The 20,271-nt window shown below is 49.8% G+C and overlaps 1 protein-coding gene across 4 annotated transcripts in view; it reads left to right on the forward strand.

Moving 5' to 3' along the window:
• Positions 1-20,271, forward strand: part of Scube1 (signal peptide, CUB domain and EGF like domain containing 1) — a 128,557-nt gene that overhangs the window by 15,313 nt on the left and 92,973 nt on the right. For all 4 annotated transcript variants that reach the window (XM_015501751.2, XM_048803020.1, XM_048803021.1 and 1 more), the window contains exon 2: positions 2,159-2,287. In XM_015501751.2, coding sequence (XP_015357237.2) covers positions 2,159-2,287 — 129 coding nt within the window. The remainder of the gene's footprint in view (positions 1-2,158; positions 2,288-20,271) is intronic.

The raw sequence follows: 20,271 nt of genomic DNA on the forward strand, positions 1-20,271 counted from the left end.
TCTAGAGCTGGACCTGGCCACCTTCCCCTGAGTCACTTGATTAAGAGAGGGAACAGTTCTGGAGCTACTGAGTCTTGAGCAATGAGAGATGAGACTCATGGTGGCAGGTAATAGAAAGAACTGACCACTGGGCAACCTGTCATCATGTTAAGGGTATGGAAAAATCACATCTGGTAGCTGATATGAAGATAATGTGGAAGGAAAACAATATTCACTGTGATGGGGACCCCTGAGGCATGCGCTCGTTGCATTAAGTTGGGCTGTAATGCCTTTAGAGTGTATGCAGATCTAGCGAGGGTGGTGCTTAGATTGGTGTTTCTGGGTCTCTGGAGACAGGCTGGGGCTTGGAGACTGGGAAGCAATCAGTATCCCTCTATTTTATGAACTTACGCACCCTTTCAACAAACCTAAAGTCTCACATCCTCCTTTAATGTCACTAAGCCTACTACACATAGAGATTAAAATCAGTTCAAATGAGTTCCAAATCGAGTCTGCTTCCAAGGCTGATTTGATGGCCCCTGCGGGCAGGGAGGTGAAGCCTCCTATCTCGGGGACCTTTGGAGACCTGCTCCGCTTGGGGGGCTGGCTGAGTGGACACCAGGTGAGTGACCTTGAGCCAAGTCTCGCCTCGGCTCTGCGGTCTCTTGCAGACTGCGCTCCGACTGGGAACTGGTCAGCTGGCCTGGTGGGTCCCCCGCGGGTGCTGTCCTCTGCACCAGTCGGCGGTATGGTGGCCGGGGCCTCTGGGCAGCTCCCCAGGCGGTGGAGGAAGCATCCAGGTTGGCCTTCGGGCCCCTCTCTCCCCGCAGGCCGGCCCCACGCCGGACCGAACCCACGGCCTCGAAAACCCCGGTCCTGTGGACTGCGGCCTTCCGCCCAGCTGCCTCTGAGAAGCACTTCCGGTCCTACTGGGTGCCGGCACTTCCGGTTCCGGCTGGCAGCGGCACTTCCGCCCCCAGCCGCCCAGGCTCCAGAGCGGGGCCGCGTGGTTGAAACCGGCTGCACGCTACCAGCCACCCGTAGCGTGGTGTGCCCTGGTGAACTTGGACCAGGGACGGTGGCGCCCACGTCGCTGGGAGAACGACGTGGGGTTTGGCCGCGGGACTTGGGTGTGGAAGCGGCTGTGGAAGGTCAACCAGGCGCCCCTGAGGTGTCCTGGCCTTCTCTCTGGGTCTCAGGGCTGATGGCCTCGGGCCCCTGAGGGGAAACGTTGAAAAAGACTTATGACAGCAAAAAGGGTGACCTTTACAAAGGCCATTGACCATTGTTTAGGAGACAGAAGCCTTTGTTACAACAAGGAAGCCAGGCACCGAGGCTGAGATGGAAGGAAGCCCTGGGGGAATGTTTTAGTCAGCATTTTCACCGCTATGACCACAGACCCAACCAGCACAATCATAGAGAAGGGACAGATTGTTGGGGGGCTCCCACGGTTTCAGAGGTCTCAGCCTCTAGATGGCTGGACTCCCTGGGGCTACAGGTGACATAGAGCATCCAGGCAGAAGAGTGTGGCAGAGGGAAGCATCTCATGGTGACCAGAAAGAGAGCGAGTTGGAGCTCTGCATGCCAAATGTAAATCCATACCCCGTGGCCGGGGCCCCACCCATGCGCGCCTTCAGTTTACCCCAATAGGTGACTAGCTCATTGATTGGATCAAGGCTCTCCGCAACTCAAGTCATTTCTCGCTGAACCTTCTTACATTGTCTTACCATTACAGGGAGTTAGTGGACTTTTGTTTCGATCCACAGATTGCACTTTTGGGTGATGGGCAAAGCTGATTTTACTGTGGTCTCCCCTGTCTCAAGAGAGCCAGTTTCAGAGATTGTAAACACAATCCTCATGCATTCAGCCTCCTATTCATTGAGAGCCTTTCAAGGGAGCCAGAACCAGGTGCAAATCTTGCGTGCTTCACTGTGCTAGGAATCGGAAGGCACCGCACATGTGCCTGGTGCATGGCCCTGCTCTGAAGACTCGTGGCCGGCCTTGTTGCAGAGCCAGGATCATCATTTGTATAGCCCTTATGTTTCCCATTCCCCAGGAAGTCCTTCAGTGAATACCTGTTGAGTCCTTGCCTAATCACTCAGATCCAGTGGCTTCAGCAGTGGGGGTGAGGGAACCCCCAGCTCTTCCTCTGACACCTCTTACATCCTTCATTTTACAGACATTGACGAGTGTGAGAATGACTACTACAATGGGGGCTGTGTCCACGAGTGCATCAACATTCCAGGAAACTACAGGTGTACCTGCTTTGATGGCTTCATGCTGGCACATGATGGACATAACTGCCTAGGTGAGTAATGTAGCCATGCCATGCTCTCTGGGCATGTCCTGCCTACTTGTTGGCTCCAGCTTACAGAGCTGGGGGCTGTGGGAAAGCTTGCCCTCCTTTGGTTCTTGTGTTGGTTTGCTCAGGCTGCCATGAAATACTGCAGACTGAATGGCTTAAAAAAATAGAAATTTATTTTCCTCACAATTCTGGGGGCTGGAAGTTCAAGGTCAAGGAATTAGCAGATTTGGTTTCTTGGAAGGGCTCCTCTCCTGGATTTGCAGATGGCCATCTTCTTGCTGTGTCTTCACATGGTCTTCCCCTTGTATATGCATGTGTTGGGTGTTTCTCTTTATCCTGATCTTTTCTTAGGAGGACACTGTATCATATTGGAGTAGGACCCTCACTAACAATTCTATTTTTAAAAAATATTATTTATTTATTTATTTATTTATTTATTTTAGGTATAGATGGACACAACACAATGCCTTTATTTTTTTTTATGTGGTGCTGAGGATTGAACCTGGGTCCCGCCCGTGCTAGGTGAGCGCTCTAGCGCTGAACCACAATCCCACCCCAACAATTCTAGTTTCAATTTACTTACCTCTTTAAAGATCCTGTCACCAAAGATAGTCACATTTGGAGGTTGAATATAGAGGTTGAATTCCTTCAACATAAGAATTTCAAAGGGACACGGTTCAGTCCACAATCTTATATTCCTATGGCTCAAATATATTTTCAAGCTAGTTGTATAAAATGTATAAGCATAGTCTTTTTGCTGAATAAAATTGGAAAAATATAGAAGATTAGGGAAAGAACTTGGAAAGCATCTTATCTTCACGCGGTCTTCCCCTTGTATATGAATGTGTAGGGTATTGCATCAGTCTTCTCTTGTGTCTAGGTATGCACTACCCGCTGTGATGGTTGGATGATCCTCATGTTTTTGTCGCTTGCTTCTCCTTCTAATGTCATATGCACCTCGGGTATTTTCCTGTGGCCCATGTTGCCACCATCTCCTAGTTGCTCCATGGACTAAGTTGCCAACAACCTAGCTGAGTTTTGTGGGGCCACCGTAACAAAACTGGGTGCCATAAACAAGAGAGACTTATTCTTTTACTCTTCTGGAGGTTAGGAGTCTACAAACAATTGGCAGGGTTGGTTCTGTCTGAGGACTGCAAGTGAGGATCTGTTCTAGGCCTTTCTCCTAGCTTGAGGTATTTGTTGGCTTCTCCCTGTGTCTTCACATGTCAAATTTCTCATGTTTCTAAGGAAACCCGTGGTGTTGGATTAGGGCCCACTATAACTATATCATGTTAACCTGATCATCTGCAAGATTGCATTTCAGAAAAGGTTACATTCACAGTACTGGGGTTTAGGACTTCAACGTGTTTTGAGGGGACAGCATTCAACCCATAATAGGTGTTCGCCATCTGTAACAAGAGAAACAGCCTCTCATGGTAGAACATGCATGGCTGTTGGAGCATGCTTGCCTGTCCCCAAGCCTGCTCCTGCCATGGCTGCTGAGTGACTAGGAGCACAGCAGCTAGAGACCAGATTAACGGTCTGGATTTGGCAGGAGCATGACCAGGGATGAGTTATTTACTTGTTGGAGGTCTTGGTTACTGCTCACAGCAGTAATGTCAAGACATCTCAGCAGCAGACTGGCCCAAGTGCCCTCGAGCTTGTGGCTGGTACTGTCGTCATGGTCTCTGAGCCTCATCTTCCCATTCTAAAATAGGATCTCTGTGCCACCCACACCGTTAGGCTGTGTGCAAGGATGGAATGACAGTGTGAATGAAGTGACCAGCACTTACTAGGTGCTGTTTTGATAGGCATTATTGTTACTCTGGAGGACTTGGCTACCTTTCTGTTTGCTTCTTTTGTTAGTTCTCACCATCAGAATCCAAAGGTGATTCTCTTTCCTGTCTTCCCATGTGTAGAATCCTTCACATGAGTGGAACTAAGGAACCAAAAAGTCACTTGGATTTTTGATGGCCTTTGGTGCAGCACTTTCTAAAAACTGAGCAAACCTTCCATCCTGCCACCTAGTTTTTGGGCACATAGTATGGACAGTGTGACACCCTGAGCACTTGGGGACTCTGCCTCTTAGTGGCAAGTTAGCCTGAGTTTCCTGCCTGTTTTTGTTTAATTCATGTTGGGTCTCAGATGATGTTATGGGAAACAGATCTTTGAACATGTAATTATACCCAAATCAGTGCCAAAACAGAGGCCTGGACAGCAAGTTCCTGTGAAAAGTTTCTCCTTGATGAAGTGGGAATGGGGAAGGGAGCAGGGTTAAGGGGTGGGGGGCTTCAAAGAGGAGCTAGTTCGAAGTGGGATCTCCTGAGGCTGAGGAGAAGTTGGCTAGGTGGAGGGCCTAGCCTGCATTGAGGGCTGCAGGCAGTTCATCGAGGCTGGGCTCAGAGTATATGGGAGGAGTGCTGGATGGTGGGGCCACAGAGCCAGGCAACTGCATTATGGCACACACAGTTAAGTATTGTCATTTAATCCTCCCAAAATATAAATGCTCCACTGTCCCAGTTGTTTGCGTATCCTGTCAGTAACCAGTTAGTCAATTCAGGCAGAGCTTACAGACCCTGTGGGACAGCCCATTAGAAGCAGGCAATATCACTCAGTAGCCAAGAGAATAGACCTTGGGAACTGCCATTTTGGGACTAAATCCTGGCTTTCCAGTTTGAGTAGTGTGACCTTTGCCTGCCTTGTGCCTGTCCATATCTGTAAAAAGGAATGCATAAGCCCTATTGTGTTGGGTTCTTGTGAAGTTTCAGTGTGAGCACAGATGTAGAGCAGAGAGCAGAGTGCCTGACACGAGACCCAGAATGTCGCAGTCTTTCAAATGACACGTGTTGATGTGAGCTGATTTGACACCCTGTGGACCTCACAGGGGCCAGGGCCCTGTCTGCACTCTCTGGATTGTGTCTGACCCACGGGGCTCCCCTGCCGGCCCCAGCACTACGATCTGTGCAACACCACCTGCCCATAAATGCTCTGCTGTTCTCTATGTCAGGAGTACCCCGGCTCTCCGGGCCCAACCCTACAGACCCACTGTGGAGTCTGGTGGATCTTTGTTTCAACAGCATTATTTTCCCAGCAGATTTTTTTTTTTTATTATTGGTTGTTCAAAACATTACAGAGCTCTTGACATATCATATTTCATACATTAGATTCAAGTGGGTTATGAACTCCCATTTTTACTCCAAATACAGATTGCAGAATCACATCGGTTACACATCCACATTTTTACATAATGCCATATTAGTGACTGTTGTATTCTGCTACCTTTCCTATCCTCAACTATCCCCCTCCCCTCCCCTCCCCTCCCATCTTCTCTCTCTTTCTACCCCATCTACTGTAATTCATTTCTCTCCTTGTTTATTTTCCCATTCCCCTCATAACCTCTTATATGTAATTTTGTATAACAATGAGGGTCTCCTTCCATTTCCATGCAATTTCCCTTTTCTCTCCCTTTCCCTCCCACCTCATGTCTCTGTTTAATATTAATCTTATCCTCCTGCTCTTCCTCCCTGCTCTGTTCTTAGTTGCTCTCATTATATCAAAGAAGACATTTGGCATTTGTTTTTTAGGGATTGGCTAGCTTCACTTAGCATAATCTGCTCTAGTGCCATCCATTTCCCTGCAAATTCCATGATTTTGTCATTTTTTAGTGCTGCGTAATACTCCATGGTGTATAAATGCCACATTTTTTTTTATCCATTCATCTATTGAAGGGCATCTGGGTTGGTTCCACAGTCTAGCTATTGTGATTTGTGCTGCTATGAACATCGATGTGGCAGTATCTCTGTAGTACGCTCTTTTAAGGTCTTCAGGGAGTAGTCCGAGAAGGGCAATAGCTGGGTCAAATGGTGGTTCCATTACCAGCTTTCCCAGGAATCTCCATACTGCTTTCCAAATTGGCCGCACCAATTTGCAGTCCCACCAGCAATGTACAAGAGTACCCTTTTCCCCACATCCTTGCCAGCACTTGTTGTTGTTTGACTTCAGAATGGCTGCCAGTCTTACTGGAGTGAGATGGTAGCAGATATTTTTTTTACACTGATTAATTTAAAAGAACTGGGTAAGACTCCCACCTTCCTGCTGCCCCACACTACACCATTACCTTTGAGTGCAGAGTGCAGCTTCATACGGCTCAGATGTACACATGTGGCAACCAAGACAAGCAGCTCCCTGTGGCAGCCCTACCTTCAACTGAGGGAAGACCCTTCCCATAGACTTCTTTTTGTTTTTCTTCTCAAAAAGAAACTCCAGCTAGGAATTAAACCAGAGATACTAAGCTCTAGGGTATATAAAGAACTCAAAAAGCTAAACACCAAAAAAAACCCCAAAAAACCCAAATAACCCAGTCAATAAATGGGCCAAGGAACTGAACAGACACTTCTCAGAGGATGATATACAATCAGTCAACAAATATATGAAAATGTTCAACATCTCTAGCAATTAGAGAAATGCAAATCAAAACTACTCTATGATTTCATCTCACTCCAGTCAGAATGGCAGCTGTTAAGAATACAAATAACAATAAGTGTTGGCGAGGATGTGGGGAGAAAGGCACACTCATACATTGCTGATGGGACTGAAAATTGGTACAACCAATATGGAAAGCAGTATGGAGAATCCTTGGAAAGCTGGGAATGGAACCACCATTTGACTTAGCTATCCCACTTCTTGGTCTAAACCCAAAGGACTTAAAAAACAGCATACTACAGGGACACAGCCACATCGATGTTTATAGCAGTGCAATTCACAATAAACTAAACTGTGGAACCAACCTAGATGCCCCTCAGTAGATGAATGAATAAAGAAAATGTAATATGTATATACACAATGGAATATTACTCAGCAATAAAAGAGAATAAAATCCTGGCATTTGCAGCTAAATGGATGGAGTTGGAGAATATAATGCTAAGTGAAGTTAGCCAATCCCCAAAAAACAAATGTCGAAGGTTTTCTCTGATATAAAGAGGCTGACTCATAGTGGGGTTGGGAGGGGGAGCATGGGAGGATTAGATGAACTCTAGATAGGGCAAAGGGGAGAGAGGGGAAGGGAAGGGGCATGGGGGTAAAAAAGATGGTGGAATGAGATGGATATCATTACCCTAAGTACATGTATGAAGACACAAATTCTGTGAATATACTTTATATACAACCAGAGATATGAAAAAATTGTGCTGTATATGTGTAGTATGAATTATAATGCATTCTGCTGTCATATATAACAAATTAGAATCAAATTAGTTAATTAATTAATTTTTTAAAAAAAGAAACTCCAGCTCAGGGAAGTCAGACCTCTGTTCCATCTGGCTCCAGCCCAGACTGAGCATGTGACCTTATGCTAGTCAGGTGACCTTTTAGAGCCTCAGCCCCCTCATCCATGAAATGCTGTGAGAATTAGATACCTGGTACAGCGTCAGGACATGGGAGCCAAAACAGACACTGCCCACGGTGAGCCTGGCCTGGAGTTGGAAGATTCAGGGTCACACTCTGGCATCACCACTCATATATCACAGCCTGTGTGTCCCGCTCCTCGACCTTCCTAGCCTTTGTACCCCAGCTATGAAACAGGTCAGCGGTGCCAGCCGCAGAGGAGTCTGAAGGAGACGTAGAGAGCTCGGCACACAGATGTAAAGCTCTGTTCCAGTGCTGGCTGTTGTCACCATATCATGGCAGAGGTTTCAGGCTGGCAGCCATAGCCCTCATCTGACCCACAAGCATGTCTGGTTTATCCACACAGTGGTGGTGTTTGTTATTATAATTATTGAATGACTTGTCAACACTTAAAAATTAAGAGATATCACATAAAAATTGTTATTTCCAGCATCACTCCTGCTTAGCCACAGTCACGCAGCCTGACATTTGTGGGACTTGGGGCAGGAGTATAAATGGAGGCCCATACCCACATGGATATATGTCTTATAGTAATGACAAAGCTCCAGACAGAATATCCCCTGTCTCTTCTGTCTGGACAAACATTACTTCCTAATAACTTGCAAGGCTAGACTTGAATTCAGAATTCTAGATCTCCATGAACTTTCATGCCAGAAAGAAGTAGTGTAGACAGTGCCTGCTCCTCTCCCTGCTCCCCCACTCCTGGCTCTATTCCACACCATAGTGAGCCTGAGGATACCCTAATGTGAATGTTGGAGCTGTGGCCATTCACTCCCAAAGCAGCTGCCCTTTTGCTGTGGCATAAACCTTAGTGTCATCTGTCTCTCTCAGAGCTGAATGCATGAGGCCATTTTGGCCAGGGAATTTTAGGGTCCTCAAATACCCAGGATTGGTCTGGAGCAGTGTGTATGTTCCAGGTGTCCATGATTCCCACCCCCTCCCCCTGGACTCCTTACTGCATAGGGAGGGCTGCAGCTAGAGTTGGTGCAGAGCAGGAACCTCAGAGTATGAGATCCAGGATAGGGGCACCTCTTGCCCACGTATCAGTGTGGTGATGGCAGCAACTGAAATGGGCTCACTGCCCGACCCTTGGAGGGGATGTGTGCTCTCCTGATTGCCACAATCCCCGCCACTCCCCATTGCTCGCCACTCTGCTTCAGTCACTTGACTACCTGCCTGGAATTGTGTTTGTGCCACCTGACAAAGCTCAGAGCCAACCCCAGGGCTGCTAGCTGGTGATGAGAGGCTGGCTGCATTGTAGGAGGTCCTCTGAGGTTGACTCAGCCCACAGCCCATCACGCATTGGGAGAGTGGGTCCGTCTGTTTTGACTCCAGAAGTCTGGGTCAAGTTTGGTCCAGTTGTAACATTCCTCTCTGAACCACCACTGGATTCCTCAGGGCAAATCCTTGTCACCTTAGAAATCCATGGCAAGGGTCGAAATGGTCGCTGGTTAGGAGAGGAGGCTGGGGGCTGGGGCTCTTGCCTGAGTTCTCACAGTGGAACCTTTTCTTTCCCTTTCTTTTGAGGAAACGAGGCTCTTTTCTTGTGGAGATGGCTTGCCCATGGCCGTGTCCTGGAAGGTGGCCAGCTCTGTCCTCTGGGGAGCACAGCCCTCTCTCTATTTGACATCTTTATTGAGGAATTTCTCAAATATAACAGAAAATGACACCAGAGGGAATTGGAACCATGATGAGATCTTGCTCAACCCCAAATGACTGCTTTTAGCTGTGTAATTACTTGAAATAGCAGTGGTTCTGTTTGAAAAATATTATTCCACACTCGACGCACTTGGACAGCAGAGCAGTACATAGGCTAATAGAATAAGATTTTTTTTCATCTTAAATTAAAACCAGCAGTGGATAATTTTTTCCCGTCTCCACAAAGCAAGGCTCCTTTTTCTCAAAAGCCATTAGTTCACTTAGCCAGATGTTTTCTTCAACCTTAGTCTTTACCTTGACTTACTGAAAAATATGTTTCTCAAGTTGCTCACAGTTTGAGTTTTGGACATTCAGCATTTTTTACCCCTGATGAAGAGAAGTCATCTGTACTAGGCTCAGCAGAACTGATGGATTAACCAGATCGCTCTGTAAACTCCCCAGAGCACTAGTGTGTGCCCCGCCTCACACTCAGCTAAGTTCCACAGGGTGGGATGAGGGGTGTTGTCAGGTTCCTGTGCTGCCGGAGCCACCTCACGTGGTGCTCATATTCTTTCACTAAGGCAGAGGCCCTTAGTGTCCTCTTTTTACACATGAGGAAACTGAGGCTTAGGGAGGGCAAGCGATCTACTCAAGGTCAGAATAGCTAGTAAGAAGTAGAGCTGCGACCAGCGTGCAGGCCTGTGATTTTGCCACTTCAGGACCATAAGCCTGTAAGCCTGTGCCCACTGCCCAGCCCTGACCCATAGTGCCCAAGACAGTGCCAGCTGGCTGTGCTCAGGGAAGGCTCCCTGTCATATGATGTTAGGCTGCCATCAGTCCTGAGTCCTGAGGGCATTCAGAAATCCATTAGGCTAGTGCTAGAGCACTAGAGGGAAAGAGGGTACCCCTCACTCCAGAGAGTTCATGCCAAGAGTACCCCCTCCCCCAAAGTCTTTTCTGTCTCCCTGGGCCAAGGAAAGAGCTTGCTGCCTTGTTTAGACAACTTGGATGACCCTTGGGACATTGTCTCACCCTGTCTGACTGTGTAGAGCCCTTTTCTCCCAGGGCCTCCTACAGGACTCCCATTGCTTCCAGGGTAGTGCCGGGTCCACTGCCTGACTCCCAAGGCCTCTCAGGCCAGGGCCCCCGCCTGCCTGCCTCTTCCCCTCTCCTCACACCCTGCCCTTCTTTCCCAGGGAGCCTTCTGCACAACTCTCTGGTGACAGGCTGCCCTATTACCCTGGCTCATCATGGATCTGACGAGACCTTGCTTGTCAGCACCCAACTCTCACCTCCCATTGCTCGGAGGCCTTCTGTGGCCTCTCCTTGCTGTACACTTCCATTGTGGCCCTGTGCTGTGATCCTTCTTCCCTGAAAGCAGGATTTGTCTTGTTTACTCTCCGCCTGCCTCCCAGAACCTAGTGCAGTATCAGGCAGACCGTGGGCGTTTAACTAAATATTTGTAGAATAAATGAATAAAAGAATTTGCAAAAGTAGCTTGCTACCTGGGACAAGTTCCCACTCAGCTGACCTCCATGCTGGGCACAGGACAGATAAAGATGGGTGGATGGAACACCTTGCTCAAGGCTCCAGGTTGGCGAGGAAGAGAGAAACATTATTCCTAACTGTAATGGAAGGTAGAAGCGCTGTGTTAGCAACACTAACACCTTTCACCTGGCATTCATTCATTTCCTCAAAACACTGTTTTGAACACCTGCTGTGTGCCAGGCAGTTTTTAGTGCTGAGGATACATATAATGTTGAAGAAAACCAACACTGTCCCCATGGTTGGGAACTCGTGGAGAGAGGAAAGAGAGACTCCCCACGTAGGGTGCAACCCAGGAAAGGCATCTCGGTCAGGTCAGATTCACTGAAAAGGTAGTAAAACAAAATAGTGTGAGAGAAGGTGCTGGGGGAGGGTAGCAGCTTTGGAGGATTCCATTGAAAACCGCCACACACTGAGCGGCACAAGATGCGTCTTACTCTGCTAGTGGATTCTGTGGGTCAAGAATTCAGACAGGGAACAGCAGGGATGGCTAGTCTCTGCTCCACGGTGTCTGGGGCCTCAGCAGGAAGACATGAAGCCAGGGCTGACCTGATGGTCAGGAGCTGGAATCATCTGGAAGCTTCCTGCTTCATGTCTAGTGGTTGATGTTGGCTGCTGGCCATGACATTTAAGGGACCCTTTCTGTAGGTCTTTCCACATGGGCTGGTGTGAGTTACCTTACAGCATGGTGGCTGGGTCCCCACAGAACAAGATCAAGTGTGTGGAACTTTTACAGTCTGGCCTCAGAAGTCACTTTCCCCAGACTCTTCTGTGAAGGTGGTTACAGAGGTCCATCAGGTGTGAGTGAGAGAAGGAACAGAGACCTGAGTGAGAAGGAAGAAGTGCCATTCAAAGATCTAGGGAAGATCCTCTATCTGGGGAAAAGGGGAACAAGTGTGTGGGCCTGAAACGGGAACAAGCTAGGTGAGTTTGGGACAGGTCAGTGTGAGGGAGTGTCAGATGAGGAGAGGAAGGGAGTTGAGTGGAGGAGGCAGCAGGGCCAGGCTCTGCGAGGTCTCACACGTGTTAGACAGGGGTTGGGGCTTTATTCTGTTAACTGGGAAGGCACCAGATGTCTTCACCAGAGAGTGACATTCTGATTGACAGTTTAATAAAAATCCCCTTCTTGCCTGCCCAGTAGAGATTGTGTTTGGTGGAATAAGAGGCAGAATGGCTTAAGCAATGAGACCACTATAGTGGTCTGGGTCAGATGAGTCAGTGGCTCAGTGCAGGGTGACAGTGGCAGAGGTGATGGTTGATCTCAGAGCAGACTTTGGAAAGAGTCGGCAGGAATTCCTAATGGGTTAGATGTAGGAGGCAAGGGAGAATGAGAGCGAGGCCAACCGCTGGGCTTTTCCTGTGGTTTCTGTGCGACTGTGCTGGTGTGGCTAAGATGAGGAAGACAAGAGATGGGCAGATATTAGAGTGAGGACTCAAGAGTCGGACTAAATTCTGTTTGCCATGGAAAACAGCCACCCAATGGAAATAGCACCCAAGTTCAGACATCTGCAGTAGTAGTCAGACCTGGAGGACCATGAGAGCCATCAACTTCTAGATGGCTTTGAAAGCCGGGATCTTGACATTAATTTGTTTTATCAAGTCCCACCCTGCCCTGTGCCAGGCCCTGAGTAGGAGCTTACGACCTGAAGATAGATGACACTCCCCACCTGCTGGCTTTGAACCCTGAGTCCATCACTTGTTGTATGACCTTGGGCAAGTAACTTAGCTTCTCTGGGCCTCTGTATCCTCTTCTGCAAGGTGGGGCCAGTGGCCATACTAATTTGCCAGTGAGGAGACAAAGGCCAAATGACTTAAGCTTCATAAACACATAGCACAGTGCCTGGTGCATGATGGGTTCCACACTTGTATCATCTAATCGTCCTTTATTTCTGCTCACGGCAGTTTTAAAGAAAGTGGATGAGTTTTTGAGCTGGTGAAGATGCAGGGGGTGAGCATTGGCCCAGGCTGCATGCAAAGCCCCTGGCAGGGACCTGCATCTCAAGCCCCATGCTCCTGTTAGATGAACTGCTGCTTCCAGACCTCCCGGTGAGAGAGCCTCCCCCTCCTCTCAGTTCTTGCATTCTTGGTCCATTGGCATGGGGGTCACATGACATCAGGGATTCTAGTTCCCTTTGTGGCCTGGGTCATATCACCTCATTCTGAATCTCATTTTGGATCTCTGCAAAGTGGGGATGTCCCTATCTGTTGGGATCAGTGAGGAGACAGGTGTGCAGGTGACATGCGTGGCTGCTAAGTGAGGAGGTGCAAGAGGGCACTCAGGAGGCTGCAGCAGGCCTGGAGCCCAGCTGCACCTGAGAGGAAGTCGCCCAGGACACCCAGACACTCTGCAGGGGCTGAGGGTTGAGGTCCCCTTGCTGAGCTGGGCTGCTGGCTGGCATGATGAAAGGGCTCGCAGCGACTCCCTCCTGAAGGACAGCTGGAGACAGCGCTGCTCCCTGGAGCCTGGTGGAGGCTGGAGCTGCTGCAGTTTATTTGTCTTTATACTTGAACAGCTCCAGTGAGTTTCCTGCTAGGAAAAGGAATGCTGACCGTCTAGTGTAAAACTAAACAGCTCCGGACAGTCCTGTGCTGGCTCCATAAACACCAGTGTTTTCTAAGGTAAACCGAGGAGGTTTCTTCCCATTCTCTTTATTTACACCCACCCTACTCCCACCTTTTCTCTGTTCTTGGCCCGCATTCAGGTGGATCTAAACACACTTGGCTGAAGGGATTTGCTGTCAAAGTACAAGTCAGACTCAGGGCCCCTTCTCCTCTTGGCTTTTTACAACTGTTAATTTGATGGAAATTCCTTGGCCTGAGAAAAAGAAACACCATGGACAATGCTGTGTGTCTTATAAATGAACTTTCTGCTTTCCCCAAGTCGCTGCAGAAATCGGGGCTTCTGGAGCTCGTGTAGGAGATGGGCCAATTTAGAACCAGGCTTGTTTTGAGGGGTAGTGGCTTTCCATAGCCCTGTGCCCAGGGCCAGCTCAGAACTGGGGGGCCAGGGGCATTGAGTGCCTCTTCCAGAGCAGCCCAGCAGGCACTAGGCTGAAGGAACACTGGCTGAAAGTCAGCTTCCTCGGGCCATTGACTTTCTGGAGGACCCTTGGAAACTCCCTGCTCGTGCCTTGGTTTCCACATCATTTGTGACGTGGGAATGGAATTCAACCAGTGGTTTTCAGATTTTGTGGGGTTTTGTTTATGGCACAGAACTCCTTTTCTTCAAGCAGAATTGTGTGGTGGTCACATTTTCAGCTGAAGCAGGAGTCACAAGTGGCTGCTTACCCTGGAGCCACCCCCCAATCCCTGCAAGGCCCCTGGAGCCCTGCAGTACAGTCCGGAACCCCCTGGCTGTGCTGCTTCTCCCCCCACACACACCAGCATCTTGTGACCTGGTAGCTTGGTGTCCATATGATTTGGACTCAAGACACAGTGGCCAGTCTCTTTCCTGTGTCCTCTTCCTGCTCATTTCCTAGGTCTAACCTCCAGCTTGCAGAACAACTTCTCTTTCCCTAACCCTCCCATCCTTTCTGCTCTCAGGTGCCCTGGCACCTGATGTTCCTGTCACTGGAATCACCCTTCTCCAGCCTCTCAATTGCTGATCCATCTGGTTGACCCCACTTTCCCTCAGGCTTGGCTTCTGGAGACCCTGAGCTCACCCCTTCCCTGGGCTTCCCTCTAGCTCAGTGCTGTGCATCTTGGAGCAGGGCTCTCCTACTTCCTTGGGAACTCCTGGAGGGCTGAGCTCCAGACAGACCTGGCTTCTTGTCCTGCGGCCTGTGCACGCTTGTTGGTGTGACAGAGGGATGGTAGGTGGTCAGGTAAGGGGCAGAATATTTGACCCTGACCATCAGGAGGAGCACGACTTGACAGTGGGGGCTGCACAGATGGCACTCAGGCAGAGTGTCGCACACACCCAGCTGGGGAGACCTGCTGACCCCCAGGCTGTGCCTGACCTTATAGTCCCTGCCCTAGATGGGGGGAAAACATGGACTTGGGAATCAGACTCCCTGGGCTCCCTTTCTAGCTGGTAGTTTGGGGCCAGTTCTCTGCTCTCATTTTTCCTGCTTAGAAAGGAGGTGTGATGATGGCCTCAGAAGCACAGCAAGGATGGCACACCACAGGCGCGAGGGGCATTGGCCTCCTCCTCCTTCCCTCTCCGTCCCCACCCCCATGTGCATCACTCTTGAGGTGGAGTGTTTGCCAGTGGTCAGAGCGTCCTCCTTCCTCCTTCCTGAGCCAAAATCTGTTGTCACTGTGCCCCATGGCAGCCCCACCTTTGCAGAGGTCTGGATTTGGTGGCTTAGGGAAGAAGACCTGCTCTGTCCCAGGGCAGAGAATATAAGTCCATAAACAGCTAAGAAAAACACCCTGCTGTGGACAGAGGGCGGCCCGGCAAGCAGACACTTGCCTTCGCCTGTCCCCATTTGCAGTCCCTGTGCCAAGGGCTGGGTCAAACTCTGAGGAATAAACAAGAAGTAAGTGTCTTATGAAGATTCTTTTAAAATATCCTGCCACCAAAACGTCCCACACTAGACATATCCCAGACCAGACACCACATCATGGACCTAAAATGGAGCATTAGCAAGATGAGGGTGTCCCTGAGTCTCTAGTCCAACATCTCTCTGACAGCACTTCTGCTTGTCTTGGAGCAGCTAAGCCCTAGGCAGTACTCAGGGTCACCTGAATGGGTTACCCAGCTTCACCTAGCTGTATCTTGGCACATGCCGGTGTGACCCTCCTACCCCAGCACAGCCAGACAGGCCTTCACTATTTCTAGTGGCCATTAACCAGCCTGGTACCCAAGCTCCCCTCCCTGTCACCCACCTCATCCCAACCACACGCAGCTATAAATAGATAGCTGGCAGAGACACCTTATGCCCGCTGGTGCTCCTCATTTGTGAAAAGTGGGCTGCTGTGGCACCTTCCTGGCTGTTTGGTCTGGGGTCTCTTATAACCTCCCAAATGCTGCTTTAATGACCAGGACAGGATCCCACAGGCCAGGTTGCTACCACCAGTGGCTCATCTTCTGGCCCCTGCCAGCCACTCCAGCCCTACTTTCCTCCTTATGCTCCTAGAAAACTAAGTAGCAAGCAACCAGTGGGTGTCCAGTAAGAGCCACCACTACTGGGACCATCTGGTTGGGACACAAAAATGCCTTGGAGAAATTACTTGTAACAGGTTCTCTCTTCTCCCCACCCCCAGGGTTCTGCCTGTACAGATCCCCATGCCTACAGAACCCTCTCTCCTCACCAGCCCAGGCACTTCACCACCCACTCATGGTACCTCCTCTCTGGCCCCCATTTTGTTCCCCACACCTTCTCCGCCCTGCACTGGGACCCACTGAAGTCAGACCGAGCTGTGAGTGTCTGCTTACTTACCCATCTTCCACACATGGGATAATTAGGCCACACCACTCAGAAATCAAGAGAAAAGACAGAAAATAATTCTACATTATCTGGCCGCCTTTACAGATCAACAGCTCTCACATCCCGGTGTTCATGTCCAGTATTGGGGGGTGTAGACATGACTTTATATGGTTATAATCATGGCACTGATGTTTGTATGCTGCTTCCCCCAGTATTCCATCTGGATTATTTTGCTGTTAATACATAATTGTGTGGCCAAGATGAGGGAATGTAATCAAAGCCCAGGATGTGGGGAGCCAGGGGCCACTGGGCTCCCAGTAAGCGCTGATGCCTCTGTGACCATCTGGCTGGGACAGCAACAATGCCCTGGAGAAACAGCTAGTAACAGGGCAGACTCCTGGGGAGCAAAGCCCCCTGCACACCCATGTCGCCAGGTCAGTGGTTCTGAGATTAGTTAGAGGTGATTCTTGCCCCAGGGAGCTCCGGGCCATGTGGAGAGGCTCCCAGTGCTGCGTCCTGTTTGTAATTAATACCGGGTGTGCACTCTGAGGGATGGGCGGGCGGGGAGAGCAACTGGCCCTTCCTAGAATGAGTGAAAAGTCCTCGGGTGGGAGGGGAGACCAGGGAGGGGAGGACATTTTAGGAGGTGGGAACAGCAAGTACAAAACTTGAATGTACCAGCTCGGTCAGGTAGGAGCAGGGCCTCAGGGGTAGGAGGCGGTGTGTAAAAAAGGTATAACGAAATGCAAAGGCATTTCTGTCATAGGAGTCAGGCATGCCAAGTTCTGTCTGGTCAAAGACCTGGAGGCTTCAGCCTGCAGGCATAGGAAAGGCAGACCTCATGGCTGCACGTTAGGCACTCCACACCCAAGCCGGGCTCCTAGCCCCTCCTGCCACACGGCTGTGGCCCTTCTGCTCCAGCCTCTCCACAGAGACCTTACATCTTTTTTTTTTTTAAAGATTGATGTGATTTTTTTAAATACCTTTATTTTATTTATTTGTAATATGGTTCTGAGAATCGAACTCAGCGCCTCACACATGCTAGGCAAGTGCTCTACTGCTGAGCCACAGCCCCAGCCCTCTGAGACCTTACATCTTGCCGCCAAACATGCCTTTCCCCATGCTGGTCCTTGCTGCCCTAGCGAGAGGCTCCCTGCTTCTCGGTGGGGTCTGCCTCCCCTGTACCCGAGCAGCCTTCCAGCACGCAGAGCTCTCGCCCCCACAGGATTAACCAGTAATGGTCCCTAGCGCCCTCACCACCTCTCTGCACAGGATGTGGGCAGGAAGCTGAGTGGCCCAGATGGCATGTGCCCATGGTCTGGGTGTGCAGCTTTCACCTGCATAGAAATCTCTCAAGTGGGACCATGTGCCAATGGAGGGCACCATCAGGGAGAAAGAGCAGCCAACTGCTGGGGAAAGGCCTGCAGCTTAACACTCAACCGCTTTATAAGGTGGAAGAAAGTGCCAAGTTCCAGTGGGACAAATGGATGCCTAAAGATTCAGAATTCCAGAAAGTTCACCTGGCTGCTCAGGCAGGACAGACCGGCCAAAAGACCCTTGTCAACCTGTGTCACCAAGAGGTCGTGTGGAGCTCCCGGCACGTTCTTGGTGTAGGGAGCTTCTCTTTTGAGGGGTAAGGCCACCAGCCATCCACCTGTCACCTCCAGGCCTCCTAGGAGGCAGGCCATGCTCACACCATGTTGGACTTCCTCGACAAGGCTTGGGCAGGTAGATGAACATAGCTCTTCTCTCATACCTTCACAGCTCCAGACACACCTGTGGCCTCAGTCCCCTAACCCACCTGTCCAGGAGCCACCTGCAGCCAGGACACTCACTCGCTGTCTGTGCTTGATCCATCTGGTTCCTTAGCTGGATTCAGGGGATGTAGGCCCTCGTGGGCAGCCCCTTTGCAGCCCACCCTGTAGAATGTGACACCAAAGGCCAAGTAGCTGATCCCTATGCGACAGGCCTTGAGCCAGGGTCCCTAGATGGCTCCCCAGGCCTGTAACTATATCATTTAGTTACTTGGTCCACAGACATGTCAGGTGCCCCATGCACTGTCCCACACCCTGAGACGCAGCAGTGCTCAAGGCAGCTCCTGTTTTCAATGCTGTCATCTGGGGAGAGATGGGGAGGAACAATCCCAGAGGAAATGCCAGATGCTGGAGGTGCTCTGAAGGAAGCAGGATAGGGCTACCTGGTGTAGTGGCTTGGCGGGTGCTTTAGGTTGATGTCAGGGGAGTGTCTCTGGGGAAGTGACTTGCAAGCTGAGGTCTGGAGTGGGAGTCAGTTATGTCGAAGCGAGGGGAGAACACTCTAGGCAGAGAGAAAGTGTAGAGGCCTTGGGTGGAGACAGGACAGGTATGGTTAAGGGAGCGTAGAGAGATGGGGCTAGAGTTAGCGAGCAAGGGTAAGATGGTAGGGACACAGCCAGAGTGTTCTGGAGGCCTTAGTGACCACGGAAGGGAGTGTGTGTTCATGGGGCCTTGTGGGGCTTTTAGGCAGGGAGTAGCACAGCTGGGTGGCACTTTGTGAGGTCACTGTATGGAAAAGGACGACTGGGTTGGCAGGAACAATGTAGAAGTAGGGAGTCAATATAGAGGCCAAGGCAGTGACCTAGGCCTGGGAGAGAAAACTAGCTGGCCAGCCCAGCCTGTGGCGGTGAAGAGGTGGTTGTCCTTGGGGTTTGTAGCTAGAGTTGCTGGGGCATAGATATGGGATGGGAAAGCAGTATGGAGACTAACTGCCAGGTGCTGCGGCCTAAGAGACTGTGGCGGGTGTACAGCCACTTGCTGAGATGGGGAGGCTGAGGACAGAACCCAGCTTCATTCCATCCTGCTCTTTTATGGGAGGTAGTGATAGGATCTCAGCTGGGGCCCTGGCAGGTTTGTAGTGTCTTTTGGGCACCCAAACACAGGTAGCCCATTGGCTATTGTCTGAGTTTGGAGGTCAGTGGAGTGGAGATTTGGGTATCAAAGTGGCAGGGGAAAACGTAGGACAGGGTGAACTCGGCAGGAGTGGAGCCCAGGCCTTGCTGCCCTGGCCCAGCCCTGCCCTGAGCTACCTGTGTCTAGTGCTGGCCCAGGCCGTTTTAAAGGAGACAGTGTCCACACCATGGGAGGAAGTGTTCCATTTGCATATCTGATAAGGATTTAGCTTCTGGGTTATATAAAGAACTCTTCCAACTCAAGACAACCTAATTTAAAAATGGGCAAAGGATTTGAACAGACATTTCTCTAAAGGAGATACAGAGGCCAATAAGCCTATGGCAAGATGCTTCCCATCATTAGCATTTAGGGAAATGTAAGTGAAAGCCATGTGGGAGATGAATTCACACCCACGAGGATGACTGTACAGCCAAACACACGGGGGTGACAAGGATGTGGAGAATGGGATGCTTCATCTTTGCTGGTAGGGATAGACAGTGGTGTGGCCCTGTGGAAAACAGTTCCTCAGAAAGTCAGACACAGAGCTTCCATGTGCTCTAGTGGTGCCATTCGGAGGTGCATGTCCGAGAGAATTAAAGGCATGGCCAAACAGAACTTGCACACGAATGCTCGCAGCATTATTCATCATAGCCTGAAAGTCACCACAACCCTGAAGTCCATCTGCTGGTGGAGGATAAAGGTAGCATGGCACATACAGACGATGGAATGCCAGTCAGCCATGAAGAAGAGTGGGCTCTGGCACATGCCACAACGTGTGAAGTTGGAAAATATGCCATCTGAAAGAAGCCAGGGACAAGAAGACAAGAGTCATGTAATTCTCTTTATGAAATGTCCGAAATAGGAAAATCTGCAGAGATAAAATGTAGATGAGTGGTTGCCAGGGGCTTAGGATTAATTGCAAATGGGCACAGGATGGCTTTTTGGAGTAATGGGAACATTCTAGAATCAGTAGTGGTGGTTACACAGCATAGTGAATGTGCTAAACACCACTCTGGTACACATTCAAGGTGGCGAGTTTTATGTTAAGTGAATTTTATCTCAACAATAATAAAACAATTGAAGAAATACGAGCAGTAGTGTG

Source organism: Marmota marmota, unplaced genomic scaffold (assembly GCF_001458135.2).
Source record: "Marmota marmota marmota unplaced genomic scaffold, marMar, whole genome shotgun sequence".
Classification (NCBI taxonomy): Eukaryota; Metazoa; Chordata; class Mammalia; order Rodentia; family Sciuridae; genus Marmota; species Marmota marmota.